This window comes from Tachyglossus aculeatus, chromosome 23 (genome assembly GCF_015852505.1).
Source record: "Tachyglossus aculeatus isolate mTacAcu1 chromosome 23, mTacAcu1.pri, whole genome shotgun sequence".
Lineage (NCBI taxonomy): Eukaryota > Metazoa > Chordata > Mammalia > Monotremata > Tachyglossidae > Tachyglossus > Tachyglossus aculeatus.
The window spans coordinates 2,405,405-2,432,233 of record NC_052088.1 but is presented as its reverse complement, the minus strand read 5'-3'; the positions used below and the strand labels follow the sequence as shown (position 1 = coordinate 2,432,233).

Below are 26,829 nucleotides of genomic sequence, written 5' to 3'. Positions count from 1 at the left end.
GGAAGTTCTAATTTTATTAAATAATCATATTCTTCCTGAAAGGGGCCTCCCGAAAGGGAAGTTCAATTCGCCACACCCAAAATAATCAAATAATTCAATTTGCCTCATGGAATAAATTTTGTATAAAACTCAGCCTTTCTGTCCCTGTTTTCTCTCTCGCCTCGCCAATTCCCAAACGAACCTGTCCCTGGGCGATGGGTGACATAAATGGCAGTGAGGATGGGATCGGCGATAGTCAACAGAGAGCCGGGAAGGCTGTTGAAATTCCTTGAGGACTGGGGATGCAAAACCCCGAGGTGGGAAAGCTGCTGGGTGGAGAATCATTGGGCAGAACCAGCCAGTCTCGCCAGGGATTCTGTGAGTAGTGGGAGGCTAACCGAATCCATCACTGTTTATTGTTGTGTTGTACTTTCCTAAGTACTTAGTACAGTGCTCTGCACACAGCAAGTGCTTAATAAATACAACTGAATGAATGAATAAATGATCGAGAGAAGCACCATGGCCTACTGGAAAAAGCATGGGCCTGGGAGTCGAGGACCCAAGTTCTAATCCCTGATCAGCCACTTGTCTGCTGTGTGACCTTGGGCAAGTCATTTTGCTTCTCGGTGCCTCAATTCCCTCATCTGAAAATGGGGACTCAATGCTTGTTCTCCTTACTACTTATGCAATCCCCATATGGGACCTGATTAACTTGTATCTGCCCCTTCTCATCTCACTGGTCGCTCACTCTCAGTCTCCTTTGTGGGATCCTCCTCTGCCTCGCACCCCTGCAGGGCTCAGTTCTGGGTCCCTTTCTATTCTCCATCTACACCCACTCCGTTGGACAACTCATTCGCTCCCATGGCTTCAACTATCACCTCGAGGAGGATGACACCCAAATATCCATCTCCAGCTCTGATTTCTCTCCCTCTCTACCATCTTGCATTTCCTCCTGCATTCAAGACATCTCTACTTGGTTGTCTTCCTGTCACCTCAAGCTTAACATTTCCAAAACAGAACTCCTTATATTCCAACCCAAACCCTCTCCTCCCCACAGCTTTCCCATCACTGTAGACAGCACCACCATCCTTCCTGTCTCACAAGCATGTAACTTTGGCATTAACCTTGTCTCCTTTCTCTCATTCAACCCACATATTCAATCCATCACTAAATCCTGTCAATACCACCTTTACAACATTGCTAAAAGCTGTCCTTTCCACTCCATCCAAACTGCTACCTCATTAATACAATCATTCGTCCTATCTTGCTTGGATTACTGCATCAGCCTCCTTGCTGACCTCCTACCCTACTGTCTCTCCCCACTCCAGTCCATAATTCACTCTGCTGTCCATTTTTCGTCCAGGCCATGTTTCCCCACTCCTCCAAGAACCTCCAGTGGTTGCGCATCCACCTCCACATCAAACAAAAACTCCTCACAATTAGCTTTAAAGCCCTCAATCACTTTGCCCCCTCCTACCTCACCTCGCTACTCTCCTATCACAACCCAGATCACACACTTCACTCCTGTAATGCCAACCTTCTCACTGTGCCTCAGTTTCATCTATCTTGCTGCCGACCCCTCACCCAAGTCCTTCCTTTGGCTTGGAATGCCCTCCCTCCTCAAATCTGACTGACAACTACTCTCCCCACCTTCAAAGCCTTACACAAGCAAAGCAGGTTGGACACAGTCCCTATCTCACATGGGGGTCACAGTCTCAATCCCCATTTTACAGATAAAGGACCTGAGGCACAGAGAAGTGGAAGTGACTTGCCCAAGGTCACAAAGCAGACAAATGCAGAGGCGGAATTAGAACCCATGACCTTCTGACTCCCAGGCCAGTGCTCTATCCACTAGACCATGCTAGCACATACACTGCAAGCTCCTCATGGGCATGGATTGTGTCTACCAACTCTATTATACTGTACTTTCCAAGCTCTTAGTACAGTTCTGTGAACCATGGTAAGTGTTCGATAAATATCACTGATTGATATAAACCAGCCTAATTTGGTCCCAATATGACAGGACCCATGTGAACAGAGAGCCCAAGAAGTGCTATTTATTGAGCGCTTACTATGTGCAGAACACTGTACTAAGTGCTTGGGAAAGTACAATACAACAAGTTTACAGCCTACAACAAGCTTACAGCCTAAAGGGGGGTGACAGACATTAATATAAACAATTAATATAAACAATTAATTACAGATATGTACGTAAGTGCTGTGGGGCACGGAGGGGGAATGAAAGATGAAAGGAGGGGGTAATTAAGGCAGCCAAGATTGTTCTTCTATTATTTACTATCCATAATCCTCAATGATTTATTCCTAAAGGCAGAATAGTAAAACTATATACACTTAGCATTAATGACATCTGGTGCAAGTAGGAGCAAGTATGTAATTACACAACCCACAGGAGTTAAGTTCACTTCTGCCTCTTTTCTTGAAAAACGCTCCTGGGCTGAACTGCCGCTATCATACAAGGAGAAGCAGCATGGCCTAATGGATAGAGCCCGGGTTTAGGAATCAGAAAGACGTGGGTTCAAGCCCCGGCTCTGCCACTTGTCTGCTGTGGGACCTTGGGCAAGTCACTGCAATTCTCTAGGCCTCTGTTCCCTCATCTGTAAAATGGGGATTAAGACTGTGAGCCCCATGTGGGACAGGGACTGTGTCCGACTTGATTAGCTGGTATCTACCCCAGCGTCTAACGCAGTGTCTGGCACATAGTAAGTGCTTAACCAATACTTTAAAAAAAGGCCTAGTGCACTGACCATTTCAGTGCCTGAATGATTTATATGGGTGTAAAGGGAAACAGAAAAAATAATATATATTCAATCAATTGCCCTACTGGCTGATTAATCAGTCTGTGGTATTTATGGAGCAGTTATTGAGTGCAGAGGCCTGTACAGAGTGCCTGGGAGAGTCCAATAAAACAGAGTTGGTAGATATGTTCCCTGCCCACAAGGAGCTTACAGTCTAGAAGGAGAAAAGAACATTAAAATAAATTATAGCTATGTATACACCCGCTTCCACTTTGACGGTGGGGACTGCATTCTTGCCGAAGCCCATTTAAGGAAAACTAGCCAATGGCGGGGGCAGACACCCAATTCCTTTATCCCATCCCATGATGCTTTGAATTCAGACAGGCTCATGTGATTAGAAGAAGTTTCTCAAATTCCGCTGCTCTACTCGAACCAAAACACGTAGTGCTACGTTCTGACAGAATAGGGTGGACCTCATTCATTCATTCATTTAATCGCATTTACTGAGCGCTTACCGTGTGCAGAGCGCTGTACTAAGCACTTGGGAGAGTATTTGTTCGTTCATTCAATCGTATTTATTGAGCGCTTACTGTGTGCAGAGCACTGTACTAAGCACTTGGGAGAGTACTAAACAACAACAAACAGACACAATCCCTGCCCACAATGAGCTAACGGTAGACCCTTCGCTCCCAATATGATTCATTCCTTCATTCAATTCAATTCATTTGATTGTATTTACTCAGCACTTACCTTGTGCAGAGCACTGTACTAAGCACTTGGGAAAGTACAATACAACAATAAACAGTGACATTACCGGCCCACGAGGATTTCACAGCCTAGAGATGCAGAGAGCAGGTACAGGCATAAGAATCACCCAGGGTGCTCTGGGACTTTGCGGAGGATGTCACAACGAAAGCAGTATCAAAGTCTGATATGAGTTTTAAAGCCAGGCAGCGTGGCCTAGTGTATACAGCACGGGCCTGGAGTCAGAAGGACCTGGGTTCTTCTAATCCAGGCTCAGCCACTTATCTGCTCTGTGACCTGGGGCCAGTTACTCCATTTCTCTGAGCCTCAGTTCCCTCAGCTCTAAAATGGGGATTAAGATTGTGAGCCCCATATGGAACCTGGACTGTGTCCAACATGATTAGCTTCTATCTACCCCAGTGTTTAGTCCAGGTCCTTGCACATGGTATTGGTTGAGTGTTTATTATGTGTCAAGCGATTAACAAATACTATAGAAAAAAGTCTTTTACACGTCTCGAATTATTGGTGGAAACCTATTGAGTTCTTTGAATTTTTCCTTTTGATAAATCATCCCTCTCCCTGTCCGTCCTCACTCCACCAAAATTCACTGCTTGCAGAGACGGCCTATAATCGGGTGTTTTGAGCAACCCGCCATTTTAAAGTAGAAAAACTGGTACCCCATTTAGCTAGGAAGGAAAAAGATTGAAACAATTACTACCCTGCTTTTTTATCATTATTCCAAGAAGCATGCACGTATGGTTTCTCTTAATTACATTCAAAGATAATGATTCTGGGTAATTAGCAACCTACACTGGTGTAGTTCTCATAGGATGTCACAGGAATCTTGTCCAATCCTCAAAGGAATACCAGAGGTTTGGGATGTGGGAAGTAAAGGGAGAAATTTAGCCGGGCCAAAAATACCATTGTAAAATTTAATCACTATAATTTTCATTATGTCACCGATTCCCAAGTACAATCCTTTTTCTTCATTGTCAAGTGATTGCCACACTAATTGCTACACATGTCTTTTAAGGACACAAACACTCCCATTTTCAGTGACTTCACTTTCTGGCTCACTGTTCATTTCCTTTCCTTGGAAAGACAACAGGTGCCTATATCTTTCAGGCGAGAAGTACTTTTTCTAAGATCCAAAGATCAAAAACACCACAGTCCAAAACACAGAATCTTTCAATACATCTACCTGTCAGGGGAGTCTCAATTCTCTCATTTTTCCATCAGAAAGTATGCCTCAAAGAATAGCACAGGCTAGGTTCATTCGGTCAGTCACTCGTACTTGTTGAGCGCTTACTCATTCATTCATTCATATTTATTGAGCGCTTTACTGTGTGCAGAGCACTGCACTAAGTGCTTGGGAAGTACCAGTTTGCAACATATAGAGACGGTCCCTACCCAACAGCAGGCTCACAGTCTAGAAGGGGGAGACAGACAACAAAACAAAACATATAAACAAAATAAAACAAATAGAATAAATATGTACAAGTAAAATAAATAGAGTAATAAATATGTACAAACATATATACATATATACAGGTGCTGTGGGGAGAGGAAGGAGGTAAGGCAGGGGGGATGGGGAGGGGGAGTAGGGGGAGAGGAAGGAGGGGGCTCAGTCTGGGAAGGCCTCCTGGAGGAGGTGAGCTCTCAGTAGGGCTTTGAAGAGAGGAAGAGAGCTAGCTTGGCGGATGTGTGGAGGGAGGGCATTTAGAGAAACAGCGTGGCTCAGTAGAAAGAGCTCGGGCTTTGGAGTCAGAGGTCATGGGTTCAAATCCCGGCTCCGCCACTTGTCAGCTGTGTGACTTTGGGCAAGTCACTTCACTTCTCTGGGCCTCAGTTCCCTCATCTGGAAAATGGGGATTAAGTCTGTGAGCCCTACGTGGGACAACTTGATTACCTTGTATCTACCCCAGCACTTAGAACAGTGCTTTGCACATAGTAAGCGCTTAATAAATGCTATTATTATTATTATTATTATTATTCTAGGCCAGGGGAAAGACGTGTGCCCAGGGTCGATGGCGGGACAGGCGAGAACGAGGCACAGTGAGGAGATTAGCGGCAGAGGAGCGGAGGGTGCGGGCTGGGCTGTAGACGGAGAGAAGGGGGTGAGGTAGGAGGGGGCGAGGTGATGGAGAGCCTTGAAGCCGAGGGTGAGGAGTTTTTGTCTGATGGGTAGGTTGACTGGTAGCCACTGGAGATTTTTGAGGAGGGAAGTAACATGCCCAGAGCGTTTCTGCACAAAGACGATCCGGGCAGTGGCGTGAAGTATGGATTGAAGTGGGGAGAGACAGGAGGCTGGGAGATTGGAGAGGAGGCTGATGCAGTAATCCAGTCAGGATAGGATGAAAGATTGAATGAGTAGGGTAGTGGTTTGGATGGAGAGGAAAGGGAGGATCTTGGCGATGTTGCGGAGGTGAGACCAGCAGGATTTGGTGACGGATTGAATGTGAGGGGTGAATGAAAGAGCTCTGTCCTCCGTGCACAGCACCGTACTAAGTGCTTGGGAGAGTATAATATAACAATAAACCGACATATTCCCTGCCTACAATGAGCTTACAGTCTAGAGGAGGAGACTGTAGACTCCTTGAAGACAAGGATCACATCTCTTAACTCTACTGTCCTCTCCCAAGCACTTGGTACAGAGCTCTGCACAGAGTAAGCACTTGATCAATAGTATTGAATGAGTGATATTTGTTCTGTTTAAGAAACTTGATTTTGTCTCCCCGCAGCCTTGGACAAGAACATAAAATTGAGATGCTGTGTCAAGAAAAATTAATCAATCAATGTGCTTCATTTGTGCAGAGCACTGTGCTAAGTGCTTGGGAGAGTGCAATGTGACAGAGTCAGGAGACACATTCCAAAGCAGCTGGGCACCTAAATGGTGAATTCTGGACAGCCAATATAGACTGCCATCCAGATCTTTCAGACAAAACTGAATTTAGGGGAATAAAAATATGGCTGTTATTTATACTTGATCCCCCAAATTAACCCACCATCCAATTAACTCTCGTTGTGAATGGGCAGCTCATGATTACACCAACGACTGGATTTTATTTAAGCTAATCTCCTTCTAAGTAACTTCTTCTCTATTTAGACTTTCCGATGCGAATAAACACTGAGGTAGGAATAACACTGCATCAAAAATTTGATCCTGCACTAGGAAAGAAGTAGGATGTAGGGCTGTCAATAAATCAAAATAAAAAGACCCAGAGAAGTAAAGAGTAGGCTAGACCATGGAAACCACTGAGAAAATGACTTGATTTGTAAATAAATGAAGAAATCATTTTCTTCCTCTGCCTTCTGCATCGCCCTGACTTGTTCACTTCTTTCTTCTCCCCTTCCAGCCCCACAGCACTTATGGATATATTTGCAATTTTACTCATTTATATTAATGCCCATCTCTCCCTCTAGATTGTAAGCTCATTGTGGGCAGGGAATGTGTCTTTTACAGTTTACTCTCCCAAGCACTTTTGCTCTGAACACAGTAAATGCTCAGTAAATACCATTGATTGACTAAGACTGTAAGCTTGTTAGACATAGAACACTTCTGCTAACTCTACTGCACTGCACTCTCCCAAGTGCTCAGTACAGTGTTCTGCACACAATAAGCACTCAATAAATACCACTGATTGACTGTAAGGTTGCTGTGGGCAGGGAATGTGTCTGTTGTTGCATTGTCCTCTCCCAAGCACTTAGTACAGTGCTCTGCACACAGTAAGTGCTCAATAAATGCAACTGACTGAATATATAGGAGGCAGGTTTATAATTAATGAGAAGGTTGGGCAGGCCAAGCCTCCGATTGAGTTAAATAATAATAATAATAACTATGGTGGTTGTTAAGCATGGGCACTGTACCAAGTGCCGGATGGATACAAGCAGATTGGGTTGGACAGTCCCATAAAAGTTGCAAAAGTCTGTCACTTGAAGGAATGGGCCAGGAAGTAAGGAACTTATCCTCTGGAATCTGATGAATATTCCCTCAGGCTTTGCTTTTCAATGACTTAAACTGCCCATTTGATTCCAACCCATTTGATAACTGTGGTATTTGTTAAAACCTTACTATGTGCCAGGCCCTGTACTAAGCACTGGGCAGGGGAGGGGGAGAGATACAAGCAAATTGGGTTGGACACAGTCCCTGTCCCACGTGAGGTTCACAGGCATAATCCCCATTTAACTGATGAGGAAACCGAGGCCCTCCAAAAGTGAAGTGACTTGTCCAAGGTCACACACCAGACTAGCGGCAGAGCCGGGATTAGAACCCAGGTCCTTCTAACTCCCGGGCCTGTGCTCTGTCCACTAGGCCATGCTACTTCTCTGAAGAACTGAAAGTAGTCTACATTTTCAGCTCTTCCAGTCTTTGGTAATACTGCTCACAATTTTAATTTTTGGCAAGAAAGGACATAAATGAAATTCCCCTTTGTTTCTTCAAGTTGGATTCGGGGTGGCTGAGAAGCCAGGCTCCTGCCGGCTTTAATTCTCAACAGGGTAATTTATATAACAGTGCTTGGCACACAGTAAGTGTTTAACAGATACCATAATCAGCATTTCATCTCCCCCTCTAGACCGTAAGCTCACAGTGGGCAGGGAATGTGTCTACCAACTCTGTTACAGTGAACTCTCCAAAGAGCATGGTATAGGGCTATGCAGTGAGCACAAAATAAATACCATTGATTGACTGATTACTACAGTGCTCTGCACACAGTAGGCGCTTGATAAATACAGTCGAGTGATTGAATTCACAAGAAGCTATATGTCCCAGGTCTCGAGAGGAGGGGAGAAACACAATAGAGTGATTAATCAAGTTAGCACAAAGAAGAACAGGACAGGATTTTCCTTAGCTAAAAATACAACTCTTCTTTTTTAATAGGCTAAACTTTGTGAAAGACTATGTATTCATGCTTCTGCTTAAAAGAACATCACTAAATCTTTTCACTTTTGAACAGAAAGGATTCAAAAAATGTTCTATCTCAAACATAACATGATTTACTTGTGCTGAAAGCAAAGGGTGAATGAAGCCATCAAAATCCATAAGTGTAGAAAAGTTGCAACAAAATGCTTACATTTTATATTATATTAGAATATTTTATATTCTATTTAATTCAAGCTCAGGCCCACAGGAAAGAAAATGGCATGCATTCTGCTCAGCATCAAACTCTTGCAGTTCCCAAGAGAAGATGCAGCCTGCTACCAGCAAATGAACGTACAAACATTGAAGTTGTTGCACTTGCGTTGTATTCCCTGTTGGAGCTGCAAAATTTCATTCAAAAATAAAAATTCTGAGCAAACACTTGAGACTGTAAGCTCCTTGTGGGCAGGGAATGTGTCTACCAACTCCGTTGTGTTGTACTCTCCCAAGTGTTTCATTCAGTGCTCTGCACACAGTAAGAGATCAATAAATACCATTGATTGATTGACTGATTGATTTGGGTCACATAGGCCATCTGGCAACAAAACTAAGGCCATCTCAGCCTGAGGAAAGAGGTTGTGACCCATCTTAAGAAAACCAAAGTGGGCCTCTTTTCACTAAATCTCCAAACAAGAAATCCCGTGCCTTGTTCGGATACCTCATCTAGAACCTATAGAAAACTGAAATGACCACGTTTATCATTTTCATTGTGAAACTTCTAATGTTCCCGGGGGCTGGTGATCACTAGCTTCCAAATACCAGCTAAATGAAATTAAAAGAAAAATAATCTGCAAAACATACCTCGTGGTTTTTAAGATTTATCATGATGACGTGACTAGCACAGGAGGCTTTAACAATTCACATATGAAAGGCACAGAAAACACGATATCATGCTCAACTTTGCTAAATAAGCTGCCTGGCCTAGTGGCAAAAGCACGGACGTGGGAGTCAGAGGATGTGGGTTCTAATCCCAGCTCTACCACTTGTCTACTGTGTGACCTAGGGTAAGTCATTTGACTTCTCTGTGCCTCAGTTACCTCACTGCTTTGTTTTGTTGTGTCTCTTAATGGGGATTAAGACTGTGAGCCCCAAGTGGGACAACCTGATTACCTTGTATCCACCCCAGTGCTTAGAACTGTGCTTGGCACATAGTAAGTGCTTAACAAATGCCATAATTATCATTATTATTATTATTATTAAATGACTCCTCCTTTCAAAAACGGCTGAGCCAAGCAGAACGGACACCGCTTTCCTCCAGCACATTTTCATTTCTATGGTCTAAAGGAGCAGACCACCGCAGTACCGCCCTCTCCCACGTATGCGGTGCCCCGGGGAACCATACTCTCCCGAGCACTCGGCACAGTGCTCCGCACCTGGTGCGCGCTCGATAAATACCACCGAACCGGGACCCTCGGAGACAGGGACCCGCAGAGGAAACGTTACCTGGCGTGTGAAGCGGCATCGTTAATACTATAAGTGCTGCCCTCTCTTGTTAAAGGGTTGGAGCCCGGTTGACTCTTGCTGTGGAGGTCGAGGCTGAGGGAGGATTCCGCCTTCCTCTCCATCCCATGGCTCTCCTTCTCTAACGTCCGGTCAGCGATGGAGATCACCTCACTGGAGCTGTGCCAGAGGGAGGCCCCCTTCTCCTTGCCAGCGGTCCGGGGGGACGAGGTGGCTGCGAGGGAGGATGTGCTGCCGTGGGAAGGCCCGTAGCAGGTGGTGTCGACCCCGCTGTCGGCCGAGGTGCCCTGGAGGAAAGTGTAGCCGCTGGGCTCTGAGTCGCCTCGCTCGCCGCTCTCGTACCATTTCTCATCGCTGTGGGCACTGGAGCCGTTGCTGGAGAGGGTGTTGCTGCTCGAGTGGCTTGAGTAATGGCTGTCAGACTGAGGAGGAGACATGACATCCTGGTGGAACCTTCCGGAGAGTCTGATTCCACGCGCAGAAAAAGGGGGCGGGGGAAGAAAGCAGCAGCGGCCACGGTTGGTTTCATGTCACCTCCCCCTCTAAACTGGAAGGTTGGAGTGGGCAGGGAGCATGTCTGCCAGTTCTGTTGGACTGTACTCTCCCAGGCGTTTAGTACAGTGCTCTGCACACAGGAAGCGCTTAATGATAATACTGATTTGACTGATGGATGCTCTTGTGGGTGGAGATCGTGTCTACCTCAAGAAGCGGCATGGCGGAGTCGATAGAGCACGAGCCTGGGAGTTAGAAGGTCATGGGTTCTAATCCCGGCTCTGCCACTTGGCTGCTGTGTGACCTTAGGCAAGTCACTTTACTTCTCTGGGTGTCAGTTACCTCAGCTGGAAACTGGGGATTGAGACTCTGCGCCCCATGCGGGACAGGGACTGTGTCCAACCCAATTTGCTTGTATCCACCTCAGCGCTTGGGACAGTGCCTGGAACATAGTAAGCACTTAATAAATACCATAATCATTATTATTATGAGCAACTCTGTTGGACTGTACTCGCCGAAATTCTTAGTGCAGTGTTCTGCACACGGTTAAGTGCTCAATAAATACGAATGATTGATGGATGGCTGGATTCTCTCAATAAATTTTTTATGGTGTTTGTTAAGCATTTGCTAGGTGCCAAGCACGACACCAAGTGCTGATACTAGCTGATCAGGTTGGACACAATCCCTTCCCATGTGGGGCTCACATACTTAATCCCCAATTTACAGATGAGGTAACTGAGGTAGAGAGAAGCGAAGAGACTTGCCCAATGTCACAGAACAGACAAGTGATGGAGCCGGGATTAGAACCCAGGTCCTTTGGACTCCCAGGCCCGTGTTCTATCTACTAGGCCAGGCTACTAGAACAGTTGCATCACTGACTAATTTAGGTAAGGCAGATGCTACTCAAAATGTTCTTTTTGAACCAAGACAGGACCATTTCCACTCTCATCTACACAGGAGTGTCCCCAGTGACACTTGTTGAATTTCTGCTTTTCAGTACTTGAACAAGAATGCAGGCAATTGGCATATAGTTCCCGAAAAGCTGTGTCTGTTGGTATCTTTCTGTCAAATACAGCAATTCGATCTTTTCCTCCACCTCCCTATATGCGTCGATTAGTTCACTGTCTGTTACTACTTTTACCAAAGACAGTGGCAACTTTCCTTCTCGACACCCAAGATAACGATGGTATTTTTTAAGTGATTACTGTGTCAAGCACTGTTCTAAGCGCTGGGGTAGATACAACCTAATCAGGTTGGACACAGCCCCTGTCCCACATGGGGCTCACAATCTTAATTTCCATTTTACAGATGAGATAACTGAGGCCCAGAATTAGAATGACTTTCCCAAGATCACACAGCGGACAAGTGGCAGAGCTGGGATTAGAACCCAGGACCTTCTGACTCCCAGACCTGTGCTCTAGCCACTACACCACGCTGCAAAATGGTTAGCAGTAGTAACATATATCAGGCACTCGCTGTGTGCCAAACATTGCATTAAGCGCTGGAAAAGAATACCCAAGTGGGAATTAGGTGGGAAAACGAGATAGAATTAGAAACCAGGTCCGCTGACTTCCAGCCCCGTGCTCTTTCTACTATTACTATTATCAAATGCCATCTAGTTGTTTCCGATTCCGAGGGACTTTATGAAGATACTTTCTCCTGCCCAACTATCTTCTACCATAATCTGTAACCTCTCTACCCAATCTTGATGATCAGATTACTGCGCTCAACTCTACCCTTTCTACTCAGCTAGACTCACTCGCTTCCCTTTCCCTTTGCCGCTCTCGTACCACTAACCCACAGCCCTGGATCACTGCCACTGTCTGCCTCCTTCACTCTTATGCTCAAGCTGCTGAACGCTGCTGGCGAAAGTCTAAACACCATGCCAACCTCGTTCACGTCAAGTTTATCCTTTCCTGCCTTAATTCAGCCCTCTCCTCTGCCAGACAAAACTATTCTCCTCCCTTATTGACACCTATGCCCATCATCCCCATCAGCTCTTCCGTACATTCAACTCCCTTCTCAGTCCCCGGGTTCCTCCCCCTTCTCCTTCCCTCACCCCCAACGATCTGGCCTCCTACTTCATTAATAAAATTAAATCCATCAGGTCCGACCTCCCCAAAGTCACTCCCCCGTCTTCTCCAACCCCCCGGCTCTCAACACTCTCTGCTACTTTCCCATCCTTCCCAGCAGTATCCTCAGAGGAGCTCTCCTCCCTCCTCTCAAGTTCTACTGCGGCCACCTGTGTTTCTGACACCATTCCCTCTCATCTCATGAAATCTCTCGCTCCGTCCCTTCTCCCCTCCTTAACTTCCATCTTCAACCGCTCACTCTCCACTGGTTCCTTCCCCTCTGCCTTCAAACATGCCCACGTCTCTCCCATCCTAAAAATACCCTCTCTTGATCCCACCTCACCTTCTAGTTATCGCCCCATCTCCCTCCTACCATTCCTTTCCAAACTCCTTGAACGAGTTGTCTACATGCGCTGCCTCGAATTCCTCAACACCAACTCTCTCCTCGACCCCCTCCAGTCTGGCTTCCATCCCCTACATTCCACGGAAACTGCCCTCTCAAAGGTCACCAATGAACTCCTGCTTGCCAAATCCAACGGCTCATACTCTATCCTAATCCTCCTCGACCTCTCAGCTGCCTTCAACACTGTGGACCACCCCCTTCTCCTCAACACGCTATCCAACCTTGGCTTCACAGACTCTGTCCTCTCCTGGTTCTCCTCTTACCTCTCCGGTCGTTCATTCTCCGTCTCTTTTGCAGACTCCTCCTCCCCCTCCCATCCCCTTACTGTGGGGGTTCCCCAAGGTTCAGTTCTCGGTCCCCTTCTGTTCACGATCTACACTCACTCCCTTGGTGACCTCATTCGCTCCCATGGCTTCAACTATCATCTCTATACGCTGATGACACCCAGATCTACATCTCTGCCCCTGCTCTCTCCCCCTCCCTCCAGGCTCACATCTCCTCCTGCCTTCAGGACATCTCCATCTGGATGTCTGCCCGCCACCTAAAACTCAACATGTCCAAGACTGAACTCCTGGTCTTCCCTCTCAAACCCTGCCCTCTCCCTAACTTTCCCATCACTGTTGACGGCACTACCATCCTTCCCGTCTAACAAGCCCGCAACCTTGGTGTCATCCTCGACTCCGCTCTCTCATTCACCCCTCACATCCAAGCCGTCACCAAAACCTGCAGGTCTCAGCTCCACAACATTGACAAGATCCGCCCTTTCCTTTCCATCCAAACCGCTACCCTACTCGTTCAAGCTCTCATCCTATCCCATCTGGACTACTGCATCAGCCTCCTCTCTGATCTCCCATCCTTGTGTCGCTCCCCACTTCAATCCATACTTCACGCCGCTGCCTGGATTGTCTTTGTCCAGAAACGCTCTGGGCATGTTACTCCCCTCCTCATAAATCTCCAGTGGCTACCAATCAATCTGTGCATCAGGCAGAAACTCCTCACCTTTGGCTTCAAGGCTCTCCATCACCTTGCCCCCTCCTACCTCACCTCCCTTATCTCCTTCTACAGCCCAGCCCGCACCCTCCGCTCCTCTGCTGCTAATCTCCTCACTGTGCCTCGTTCTCACCTGTCCGTCGACCCCCAGCCCACGTCATCCCTCTGGCCTGGAATGCCCTCCCTTCCCACATCCGCCAAGCTAGCTCCCTTCCTCCCTTCAAGGCCCTACTGAGAGCTCACCTCCTCCAGGAGGCCTTCCCAGACTGAGCCCCCTCCTTCCTCTCCCCCTCCTCCCCCTCTCCATCCCCCACACCTTACCTCCTTCCCTTCCCCACAGCACCTGTATATATGTATATATGTTTGTATAGATTTATTACTCTATTTATTTATTTATTTATTTTACTTGTACATATCTATTCTATTTATTTTATTTTGTTAATATGTTTGGTTTTGTTCTCTGTCTCCCCCTTCTAGACTGTGAGCCCACTGTTGGGTAGGGACTGTCTCTATATCTTGCCAACTTGTACTTCCCAAGCACTTAGTACAGTGCTCTGCACACAGTAAGCGCACAATAAATATGATTGATTGATTCTAGCGGTTCTCCTGTTATGTTCTCCTGTTCTCCTGCTGTTATGGTTTCTCACCATCTAGTCCACATTTTCCCTGGACTTTATCTAACATTAGAGACTTCTCCAGAGAATTAGTTCTCCTGATGTGCAAAATGCTAGCATCCAAAAAATGCTAACCTGAGGTGAGTCATTTGGCCTTCCAGAGACCACACTGGTTTCATTTTCTCCAAAACCTACTAGGCCATTATAAATCCATAAATGAGGGGAAGAGTATTTAAACAACAGAAGTTTTAGACAAGTTCACTTGAGTCAGATAGTGAACAGTGGAGGCGGATAAACCAAGTTTGCGGTCTAGTAGTAGAGTTCCCTGGATACTTTCTGAATGCTGAGAATGCAACTCTTGATTTATGGGCTAAAACTTTCCATCCCTTGACAGACTAAAAAAAGCCACTGCCAAAGTCAAAATGGGCACTTGTTTTAGTTCAACTGGGATGGATGAGTAAAAGCAGTGAAAGCGCTTAGTACAGTGCTTTGCACACAGTAACAGCTTAATAAATACAATTGAATGAAAGAAATGTGGGGCTGGAAAGAAATGGGGAGCCTCATTATTACAATACAAGGGATCAGGAAAGTTGCCTACCTAAATCACTCCTTCAGGGCATGGGGTAACTATAGATGTACAAAGGTAAAGAACATGGTCAATCAATAAATTAATGGTATTTGCTGAATGCTTACCACATGCACAACACTGTCCTAAGCACTTGGGAGAGTATGATAGAACAGAATTAGCAGACACGTCAACAAGCAGAAACAAGACAGAACATATCCTGGCATTGGCACCTCAATAATATAGGGACTGAATGGTGTACTGTGCCAGGATACTTACCCTGGTAGAAATCACTTGCCTACAAACCCCTTGCTTCTCTACGCACGACAGGCCCCCGCACTCTGTGTTCGACCAGCAGTGAAATGTTGTGCCTAACAAATTTGCTATTGGGCTGGGGATGAGCTCTTGGAATGCTGAGGGAAGGTTAGGACTTCTCTCTCTCCTCCACGTTCCAAGATGGAGGAGGGATGGCTTGCCCTAGATCGCCACCGTGGCATGCAAGAGAGTCAAACATTTCAACGGTGGGATTTTCAGTTCACTTACGTGCCCCTGCTTGCTTGCAGGCAAATGGACCACTGGTCCCTGTCTTATTAGTCTGCCGCCGGGGCTCTCTCTGAACGACGGCAGGACCTTGGAAACTGCAGGGATATGGCACGTCGGTTCTGGAATACAACACAGAGCATCAGGGCATGGGCAATGAGGAGACTCGGCATTGCATCTTTCGGGGCAGTGAGCGGCCAACTTTCAATTCAGCAAGAAGCTTGTTGGAAATTCGCACGAGAGACAGCATGTCAGAAACCCGGTGGTTAATGGTGGATGTTGGCAGGTGGTGACAATATGTCGTATTGTACACAGTGATGTACTCGATTTCCACCAAACCACAATTATCTGAAGGCCGCAAGCCACATGGTGACGCTTCGAATTACGTTTTGGTTTGGGGGATGTTTAGGATACATGAACTGGAGTCATGAAATTCACTGCACGTTTTAGCTGGCCTGGTTTTTCAGCTCCAAAACCTCGACAATCAAGGATATGATCGCACATTACTTACCGTGTAACTTTTGAAATCTTTTACCTGTATATTCACGCTGCTCGAGGACAAAAGAATTGTAATCCTGAAGTCCTCTATAACTGTAAGCTAGGTACGACAGAAAAGACACATAGCAACTAGTTTACTTAGAACAGTTCCTGCCTTTTGAACGCTAAGCAAGCTTTAAAGGTGGGGCTCCAAAGGTGAGAGGATTGTCTATCAAAAGTCTCTGATTTGACAGTTGCCTGCACCTGTATCCACAACATGGCATTTTAGTCTTTTTTCTAGAAGAGCGCCAAGTTCTATGTGACAAACTTTTTTTTTTTACTTGTCCTCTAACCCCTTTCCAAGAGAGATAGGTAGAAAAATTACATTAGAAAGCAGGCGCGAAGTGGAAGCTGAGCTGGGAGGATGAAATGAAGAAAAAGAAGAGTTAACTCCTAATTAAACTTTCTCTATGAAGTTGTTAGGACTCTGCCCAGCAGAATAGAAAGAAATTCTGAAGGCAGGGCAGAAGAATAAAAGAAAGAATCCTGAAGGGAGGCAACTTTTTGAATTACTGAATTGCTTAAAGCTAGAGGCCTTTGTTTTGGACACTTTCAGGTTGGCTATATGTTAGAATTAATACGGAAGCAGTGTGGCCTAGTGCATAGAGCACGGGCCTGGGAGTCCGAAGGACCTGGATTCTAATCCCGGCTCCACCACGTGTCTACTGTGTGACCTTGGGCAAGTCACTTCAATACTCTGGGCCTCAGTTCCCTCATCTGGAAAATGGGGATTTAGAGTGTAAGCCCCATGTGGGAGAGGAACTGTGTTGAGCCTGATTAGCTTGTGTCTATACCAGTGCTTAGCATATAATAAGCACTTAACAAGTACTAAAACTACTATTATTATGATTATTTGTGGAAAGAGCAAGGGCCTGGGAGTCAGAGGGTGTGGGTGCTAATCCCCGTTCCATTGCTTGTCTGCTGTGTGATGTCTGACAAGTCACTTAACTTCTCTGTGCTCCGGTTCCCTCATCTCCAAATGGGATTCAATACCTGGTCTCCTTCCTACTTAGACTGTGACCCCCAAGTGGGACCTGGTTATCTTGTATCTACCCCAGCGCTTTTCGTATAGGGCTTGACAAATAGCAAGAACTTAACTAATACCATGATTACCATTATTATTAGTTCACTAACAAGCAGCAAGGCCTTTCATTCAATCATATTTATTGAGCGCTTACTGTGTGCAGAGCACAGGCTCAGGAGACAGAGGGACTTGGGTTCTAATCCCAGCTCTACCACATTTTGTTGTGTGACCTTGGGCAAGTCGCTTCACTTCTCTGGGCCTCATCTGTGACCTCATCTGTAAAATGGGAATTAAGACTGTGAGCCCCATATGAGGCAGGGACTTTGTCCAACCTGATTAAACTTGTATCTTAGAATAGTGCTTGACAGATAGTAAGTGCTTAACAAGTACTATAATTATCATTATTAATGGTAAGTACAGAGAATTCCTGGCTTGGCTCTATTTTTTAGGTTTTTCTGAGGCTTTGCTTGCATACTTTAGGTCCTAGATATCTCTGACTGGAAAAATCATATTACAGTGACAGTGGCCACAACTTCCTAAAAGCCAAAAAAAAAAACCTTCACGTAACTGCATAAAAACCTTTGGCTTTTGGTTAGAGAGAGGCCTTTATGATTATTCCTTGTGCTTTCTCTGACAAGCCCTGTTTTTCCTCAAAGAGACAAGGAGAGGTAGCTTATTCAGGGATAGACGGATGGCATAGGTTTTCAACCAGAACTGTTATCACCCAAACCTGACAGACTGAAATAGAATTACACCTACTGAGAAGCAGCATGGCATAGTGACTAGAGCCTGGAAGTCAGAAGGATATGAGTTCTAATCCTGTGCTCCACCATTTGTCTGCTGGTGACCTTGGGCAAAACATTTCACTTCCCTGGGCCTCAATTACTTCATCTGGAAAATGGGGATGAATGCTGTGAGCCCCACGTAGGACAACCCAATTTGCTGGTACCCACCCCCGCCCCCCTCAATTCCCAAGCACTTAGTACAGTGCCTGGCATTGGTAACGAATACTACAACTATTATTATCACCAAGTAAAGGGATGTGAGAAAAAGACAAAGGAGACGTTCACGTGGGAGAATGAACGCGACTCTAATTATGAACCTAGAAATTACCCTCCCGAGATAGTTCTCCGAACTTCATTAGATAATAATAATGATGGCATTTGTTAAGCGCTTACTATGTGCAAAGCACTGTTCTAAGCGCTGGAGCACTGTTCTAAGCGCTGGCACTGTTCTAAGTGCTGGATGGCACCTGATGGGGCACAAATTGGTTTTGGGTGCCGTGATGTTCACAGCCGCCCCCAGCCTTCAAAAATGTTGCTGTTTAAAGCCTCGGCCCTACAACAGATTGGATTTGCACGTGTCATTCTCATCAACAGCAACAAAACTTCAGAGCATAGGGGATTAGAAAGTTCAGTCAAAATGAAAATTGCTGACTGGGCAAACCTCAGGCTTCTCCCAATTAAAAAGTGAGAGGAAGAAAATGAAACGCGGTTTCAGTGGCAAGACAAAGCACACTGAGGCTCTGAAGTGAATGGACCAAAAGGAGAGATCTTCAGAACCTGAAAATTACATTTCACTTGCCATGTTCGCAGAATGTTTTTTTTTTCTGCTGTCCATGGCTAGAAGGAGGGAAGTGTAATAAAAGCAGGATGGCAACATGACCTGGTTTTCCGGTGACGTTTGTAGAGGTGCTCAGCTTCAAATCTCATGTGTTGCTAGAGCTCTTTTATGGTTTACAACCACCCTAAATCACAGTCCGTGAAAATGATGGCGACGGTGGTGAGGGTGAAGTTAGAGACAAAGGAAAGCAAGCTAGTTCCTTCAGAATCCAGAAGCAGCGCAGCATAGTGGAAAGTCAGGGAGTCAAAGGACTTGGGTTCTAATCCCACCCTGCCACTTGTCTGCTGTGGGACCCTGGGCAAGTCACTTCACTTCCATGTGCCCTATTTCCCTCATCTGCAAAATGGGGATTCAATACCTGTTCTCCCTCCTTCTTAGACTGTGAGCCTTGTGTGGGATCTGATGATGATGTATCTGGCCCAGCGCTTAGTACAGTGCCTGGCATACATTAAGTGCTTAATAAATACAACTGTTATTACTTTTGTAAATGCTGCTGGAGCAGAACGTCCTCCCTTGGTGGTCTCGGTACCAAATAGGAGAATCTCTCTATTGCCTCATTTTTGGTTTTCACTTATAAAAAAAGTGTGCTATTTTACATACTTGTTGCACCCTTAGCTGATGGTTCAACAGACTAGAGACTCTGGTTGAAGAGGTGCTTATTTCATTTTGCACATAGGATGATTTCATTTTACAGTTCCTATGATCGAATAATCATATAAAACATCCATAAGGTCCTTTGAAAGGAAGTATCACAGGTACTCTGGATCAATCGATGGTATCTATTGAGCGCTTACTGTGTGCTGAGCACTGTGCTTATCACTCGGCTTCTAATCCTGGCTCTGCCACTTGTCCGCTTTGGGACCTTGGCTAAGCACCTCACCTCTCTGTGCCTCAATTCCCTCATCTGTGAAATGAGGGTTAAGACTGTGAGCCCCATGGGTGACAGGGACTGTGTCTGATCTGTTTATCTTGTATCTACCCCAGTGCTTAGAACAGTGCCGGGTACATAGTAAGCACTTAGCAAATACCATAAAAAAAGAGTTGGTAGAAACGTTCCATGCGCACAGTTAGCTTACAATTCAGAGGGATAAAATGAACAAAAACTGAATCGCTAAGGACGATAAGTAACAGGACTTGGAAAACAGCTCACGGCTCAATGGTTTGTTCTGAATTTGAGGACATCTCTTATGGATTAATCAAAAGATTTATTGAGTACCTATTGTGTGCATACCAATCAATCAGTGGTATTTATTGAGGGTTATTATATGCAGAGAACTGTACTAAGTGCCTCGGAGAGCACTCGCTCAGCACACAGAAAGACACAGTAAAGATGAAGGACATGATCCTTGCCCTTGAGGAGCTTAGAATCTAGTCAGGAAGACTATTGCTACTTAAATTTACAAATCGAACTTATAGGAAAAGAAAACATGTACAAGAGTTAGTGCTTAAATGATTTTGTAGGGAAGGTATGTATAGAAGTCCTAGGTATATAAATTAAATCACTGGTATTTATTGAGCACTTTCTGTGGGCAGAGCGCTGCACTAAGTGCCTGGGAGAGTACAATATAAAAGATTTGAGAGACACCTTACACATCAAGAGGCCAGTTATTCTACAACCTAAAGTTTTTTGGTTTTCCACCTGTTTCATTCTGAGACGTGGCTAAGCGCGGTATTTCGAGGATCTCATTCTAAGCCGAGCCGATTAACGAAAAAGATCGTAAGTAAAAGCGAGAACTGTAAGGGGCCGCTGGCCACTTGGGTGGAGGAAATCACTGGCCTATGTGATCATGGGATGAGAAGAATTTACCATCTTTCTATAAAAGTTACTTACCCAAGTGGTCGCCAATGCTGTCCTGACTCCTCTGCCAACTGGGCGTGGATTTTCCACTTCCTCCAATATCCGTTTGGGTACTCTGCCTGTCAATGGAAGCCGGGGACCTGCGACTCATTCCAAACCTGCGAACATTCCCAGGATCAAAGGTAAATGGACGATGGGAGAGTCAGTCAATTGGCCAGTCAAACATATCTAGCACTTGCTATGGGCTGAGCACTGTACTAAGCGCTTAGGAGAGGACAGTGTAGCAATCCAACAGACATGTTCCCTGCCCACAACGAGCCGACAGTCTAGAGGGGGAGACAGACGTTAAGAGAAATAAATATATGACGGGTATGGACACAAGTGCTGTGGGGCTGAGGTGTGGGGTGAATAAAGGGAGCAAAGCAGGGTGATGTAGAACAAAGTGGGAGGAGGGGAAAGGAAGGCATAGTCAGGGAAGGCCTCTTGGAGGAGACGTGCCTTCAATAAGGCACATTCACCCAGAGACATATGATCTTAAAGTCAATAGTATACACGGTACACAACTTTACTTATGACACCTTCTTGCTTAATATTGTCCAGTACAGAAGCAGTGAGGCCTAGTGGATAGAGCCCGGGCTTGGGAGTCAGAAGGACCTGAGTTCTCATCCCGGCTCTGCCCATTGTCCTACTGTGTGACCCTGGACAAGTCACTTTCCTTCTCTGGGCCTCACTTACTTCATCTGCAAAATGGGGATTAAGACTTTGAACTCTATGTAGGACATAGACTGTGGCCATCCTGATATTCTTGCATCTCCCCCAGTGTTTAGTAAGTGCCTGGCACAGAGTCAGAGCTTAACAATACCACAATTAATTAATTAATTAGCAATATGTCCTAATGGAAAGAGTACACGCCATTTGAGTTGGGAGATATGAGTTCGAATCCTGGCTCCTCCATGCAACTGCTGTGTAACCTTGGGCAAGGCAGTTCACTCTTCTGTGCCTTAGTTTCCTCATCTGTAAAAATGGGGATAAGATACCCATTCTACCTCTGCTTCAGATAGTAAGCCCCATGAGGGACAGAGACTCTGTACAATTGATTTATACTGTACACGACCTCAATGCCTGGTGTAGTGTTGGGACACAGTGAGCACTTATAGAATTCTACAATTATGATTCTTAGTACTGTTACTGCTCATTTCCAAACATCTCTCTGAGAAGCCAAAAAAGATGCTATCTGCTTGAGGCACTGTTACTGTTTAAAGAGATAACTTATAAGAATAACATTACTTCTAAAGAAATAATTTTCTTTATCATTTAATGAAACATAGTCAGGTTTTTGGATGTTTCCTGAGTTTTAACACAAGCACAGACACACAATACATCCAAATCAGAGTCTGCAAATGTGTTGAAACTTATGAGAGGCTAAAGTCATATTAGAAATTCTTATTTCCAACTTGTCAACTGAGCCAAGATTTCATATCAGACTCCAGTTAGGGAAGTTCAATTTACTTCTGAAGAGAAGAAATCCTTCAGCATGTTTCAGGGGTGATATTTCATAAAAACTGCTGAAGAAAACTATATGCTAAAAGAAATCCAATGCTTTGCCAATGCTTCACACCTATCCTGCTTTTTATGGTATTTTTTTAAGTGCTTTACTGTGTGCCAGGCACTGTACTAAGTGCCAGCGTGGACACAAGCAAAGTGGATCGGACACTGTCCCTGTCCCACGTGGGGACAGAGGATGAGGGAACTGAGGCACAGAGAAGAGAAGTGACTTGCCCAAAGTCACACAGCAGACAAGCAATGGAGCTGGGATTAGAACCCAGGTCCTTCTGCTTCCCTCACCAAAGGTAATGACAAGACTTAATATCTTTTGGTAAATTTATATGGTGCCTTTTTCCTCTGGAGAGCCTCCTGGTACTTGTAATTTGCTTTTCATGAGTCTTCTCAAGAGCAGCATTAAGCAGACAAATGTGAAGTCTGAGAAGCAGCATGGCCTAATGGATAGAGCACGTGCCTGGGAGTCAGAAGGACCTGGGTTCTAATTCTGCCCCTCCCACCTCTCTGCTGGGCGACCTTGGGCACATAGCTTTTCTGTGCCTCAGTTACCTCATCTATAAAATGGGGATTGAGACTGTGAGCCCCATGTGGGACAGGGACTGTATCCAACCTGATTAGCTTGTATCTACCCCAGTGCTTAGTACAGTGCTTGGCACACAGCAAGAACTTAACAAATACAATTCCCCCCATAAAAGGGTCGCACTTTTGTGCAGTTAAGGAGACTGAAGCACAGGAACATTAGGGAATTTAACCAATTGTCACATAGCTGAGCCAGAAAAAGAATCTAGTGTGATCCCAGATCCTCTACGTCACAATAACACTTTACTGGATAATAATGTCCAAGACTGAACTCCTTATCTTTCCTCCTAAACCCTGCCTTCTCCATCACTGTAGACAGCACTACCATCCTTCCCATCTCACAAACCTGCAACCTTGGTGTCCTCCTCGACTCCGCTCTCTCGTTCACCCCACGCTCCAATCCATCTCCAAAACCTGCCGGTCTCACCTCTGCAACATCACCAAGATCCGCCCTTTCCTCTCCATCCAAACCGCTACCTTGCTGGTTCAATCTCTCCTCCTATCCTGACTAGATTACTGCATCAGCCTCCTCTCTGATCTCCCATCCTCCTGTCTCTTCCCACTTCAGTCTATACTTCACTCTGCTGCCTGGATTATCTTTGTACAGATAATCTACAGCCCAGCCCGCACCCTCCGCTCCTCTGCCGCTAACCTCCTCACTGTACCTCATTCTCGCCTGTCCTGTCGTCGATCCCCGGCCCACATCCTCCCCCTGGCCTGGAATGCCCTCCCTCCACACACCCACCAAGCTAGCTCTCTTCCTCCCTTCAAAGCCCTACTGAGAGCTCACCTCCTCCAGGAGGCCTTCCCAGACTGAGCCCCCCTTTTTCCTCTCCTCCTCCCCATCCCCCATCCCCCCTGCCCTCCTTTCCCTCCCCACAGCACTTGCATATACTTGTACAGATTTATTACTCTATTTATTTTACTTGTACATATTTACTATTCTATTTATTTTGTTAATGATGTGCATATAGCTTTAATTCTATTTGTTCTGATGATTTTGACACCTGTCTACATGTTTTGTTTTTGTTGTCTGTCTCCCCATTCTAGACTGTGAGCCCATTGTTGGGTAGGGACCGTCCCTATATGTTGCTGACTTGTACTTCCCAAGCACTTAGTGAAGTGCTCTGCACACAGTAAGCGTTCAACAAATACAACTGAATGAATGAATAATAAGATGTTCGAAATACGGTTTTAGAAAATGGAAAAATATTATGATAATGGACTCAAAAGTGTCAACCCAAAGAAAATCACAATAAATTCAGCCCTGGAAAATTTTCCACAGGAAATCCCAGCTACCTTTGACAAAAACAAAGAAAACCAAAATATAGTACATCATGAGTTTAGCAGTTAGATACTAACCCTAATAGTTGCAGAAAAAAATAGCGGTGGAATAATGTTTGAATCTTCCCATGCAAATATTAGCTTAAGAGTGACTGATTGCTATATTCGCTGAAAAATATTTGGCTAATTTTATGAAGTATTATATCTACAGTGTCAGAGACTGAGAAAAGCCATATGCAGCTTCATCATCACCAATGGTATTTTTCTGAGTGCTTATTATGTGCAGAGGTCTATACTATGCGCTTGGGAGAGTACAATATAACAGAGTAGGTAGATTCATCCCCTGCCCACAACAAGCTTACAGTCTAAAGATGAGACTCATTTATAGTATTCATATGCTGAATGACAGTGACAAAATAGTCTGAGGTTTTTGGTTTTTTTAAATAGACTATAATGAATAAAGCTTACTAATTCAAATAGGAATTAAGTAGGGCCAACAATGTTACTTTTACAGACCTGAAATAACATCCTTGACCTCAGAAGGTTAAATTTATTTCTAATCCCCTCAGAATCTGTATATATAGGAAATAGTTCTTTACAGATAGTAGAGAGACTCAGATTGAAAAAGCACATTCTGCCAATGTTTTCCTCATCAATAGTATTTATTGAGCGCTTACTTTGTGCAGAGCACTGTACTTTGGGCAAGTCACTTATCTTCTCTGTGTTTCAGTTCCCTCATCTGTAAAATGGGGATTAAGACTGTGAGTCCCGCGTGGGACAACCTGATTACCTTGTTTCTATCCCAGTGTTTAGAACAATGCTCAGCACATAGTAAGCACTTAAATAACATCACTATTATTATTATCATTATTATTATTAGTATTATGATGCCTGATATATGTTTGTACATATTTATTACTATATTTATTTATTTTACTTCTACATATCTATTCTATTTATTTTATTTTGTCAATATGTTTGGTTTTGTTCTCTGTCTCCCCCTTCTAGACTGTGAGCCCACTGTTGAGTAGTGACCGTCTCTATATGTTGCCAACTTGTACTTCCCAAGCACTTAGTACAGTGCTCTGCACACAGTAAGTGCTCAATAAATACGATTGATTGATTTATTAATTGATTAGCAGTCCCTATCACATCATGTGCATGGAAAAATTTCACCTCCTGCGGTCATTAATTTCCTTCCAACAGTGGCTGGCCTTGCTTCTTAAAATAATAATAATGATAAATAATCATGATAATAATACTATTTGTTAAAGTACTCACTGTGTTTCAAGCAGTGTTCTAAATGCTGGGGTAGACACAAGCTTAATCAGGTTGGACCAATTTCCTGTCCCACATGGGGCTCACATTCTTAATCCTCATTTGACAGATGAGGTAACTGAAGCACGAAGAAGTTAAGTGACATGCCCAGGGTCACCCAGCAGACAAGTGGCAGAGCCGGGATTAGAACTTTCTGACTCCCAGGCCTGGGATCTCCTCGCTAGGCCACACTGCTTCTGTTGTTAAGCTTGTTGTGGGCAGCTTGGCTGTTAATTCTGTTGTATTGTACTCACCAAGTGCTTAGTACAGTGCTCGACATACAGTGAGAGCTCAATACATGCCACTGATTAATTAGACTGTAAGCTTATGGTGGGCACAGAACGAGTCTGTTTATTTTTCTATTATACTCTCCCCAGGGCTTAGTACAGTGCTCTGCACATAATAAGCACTCAATAAATACCACTGATGGACTGATTGATTGATTTCCACTTTGGGTGGCCATTTTCTGGCACTGTCTGTTCTCAGGGTCAACCCTTTTACAACTGCTCTTTGCCAGGTGGCCCTGACTTTTTCTGCTGCTTCAAATGACCGCAGCTATCAGAAGAAACAGTGTGGGCTAGTGGCCCAAGCACAGACCTGGAAGGCAGAAGGATCTGGGTTCAAATCCTAGTTCCACCACTAGTCTGCTGTGTGACCTTGGTCAAGTCCCTTCAGTTTTCTGGGTTTCAGTTACCTCCTCTGCACAATAGGGATGAAGACTGTGAGCCCCACATGTGACATGGACTGTGTCCAATCTGATTACCCTGAACCTACCCCAGCACTAAGAACAGTGCCTGGAAGATAGTAGGTGCTTAACAAATACCATTAAAAAAAAAATCAATCTGTCAGTGGTATTTATTGAGTGCTTATTACATGCAGAGTAGTGTACTAAGTGCTTGGGGGAGTACAACAACAGAATTAGAAGAAGTTCCCTGACCACAATAAGCTGACAGTCTAGAGGGGGAGACAGCCATTAATATAAATGACTAATTGAAAATATATGATTTAAGGATATGAACTTATGTCCTCCCACCTATTTAATGATAATAATTGTAGTATTTGCTAAGTGTTTACACTGTACTAAGCGCTGGGGTGGATACAAGCAAATCAGATTGGATTCAGTCCCTGTCTCATCTGGGGCTCACAGGCTCAATCCCCATTTTCCAGATGAGGTAACTGAGGCCCAGAGAAGTGAAGTGAATTGCCCACGGTCACACAGCAGGCAAGTGGCAGAGCTGGGATTAGAGTCCCTGTCCTTCTGACTCTTAGGCCCAGGCTCTATCCACTACACCATGCTAGGCCACGTGGTGTCTCAAAGTCTTTCCCAAATACCCCAGAGTCGCTTATGCCATGACTCCTCTCTGTCCTTCCCCACCTTGAATACCTACGGCTCCCTTCAGAGTCTCTTACTTCCTCGTCAGCTTAAAGCCCTCCATCATACCATCCCCTCCAACTTCACCTCACTTCTCTCCTGCTCCAACCCAGCCCACATACTTCCCTCCTCCAATGCCAACCTACTCACCGTACCTCCATCTTGTCTACTTCACCGCCGACCTCTTGCCCACGTCCTGCC

At 45.0% G+C, this 26,829-nt stretch overlaps 1 protein-coding gene across 1 annotated transcript in view; it reads right to left on the bottom strand.

Annotated features, from left to right (window-relative positions):
- SIPA1L1 (signal induced proliferation associated 1 like 1) overlaps positions 1–26,829 on the bottom strand; it is a 421,260-nt gene that overhangs the window by 39,292 nt on the left and 355,139 nt on the right. Inside the window, 4 exon segments of the mRNA XM_038765485.1 lie at positions 9,841–10,280; positions 15,538–15,656; positions 16,070–16,132; positions 20,550–20,674. Of these exon segments, the coding sequence (XP_038621413.1) occupies positions 9,841–10,280; positions 15,538–15,656; positions 16,070–16,132; positions 20,550–20,674 (747 nt within the window).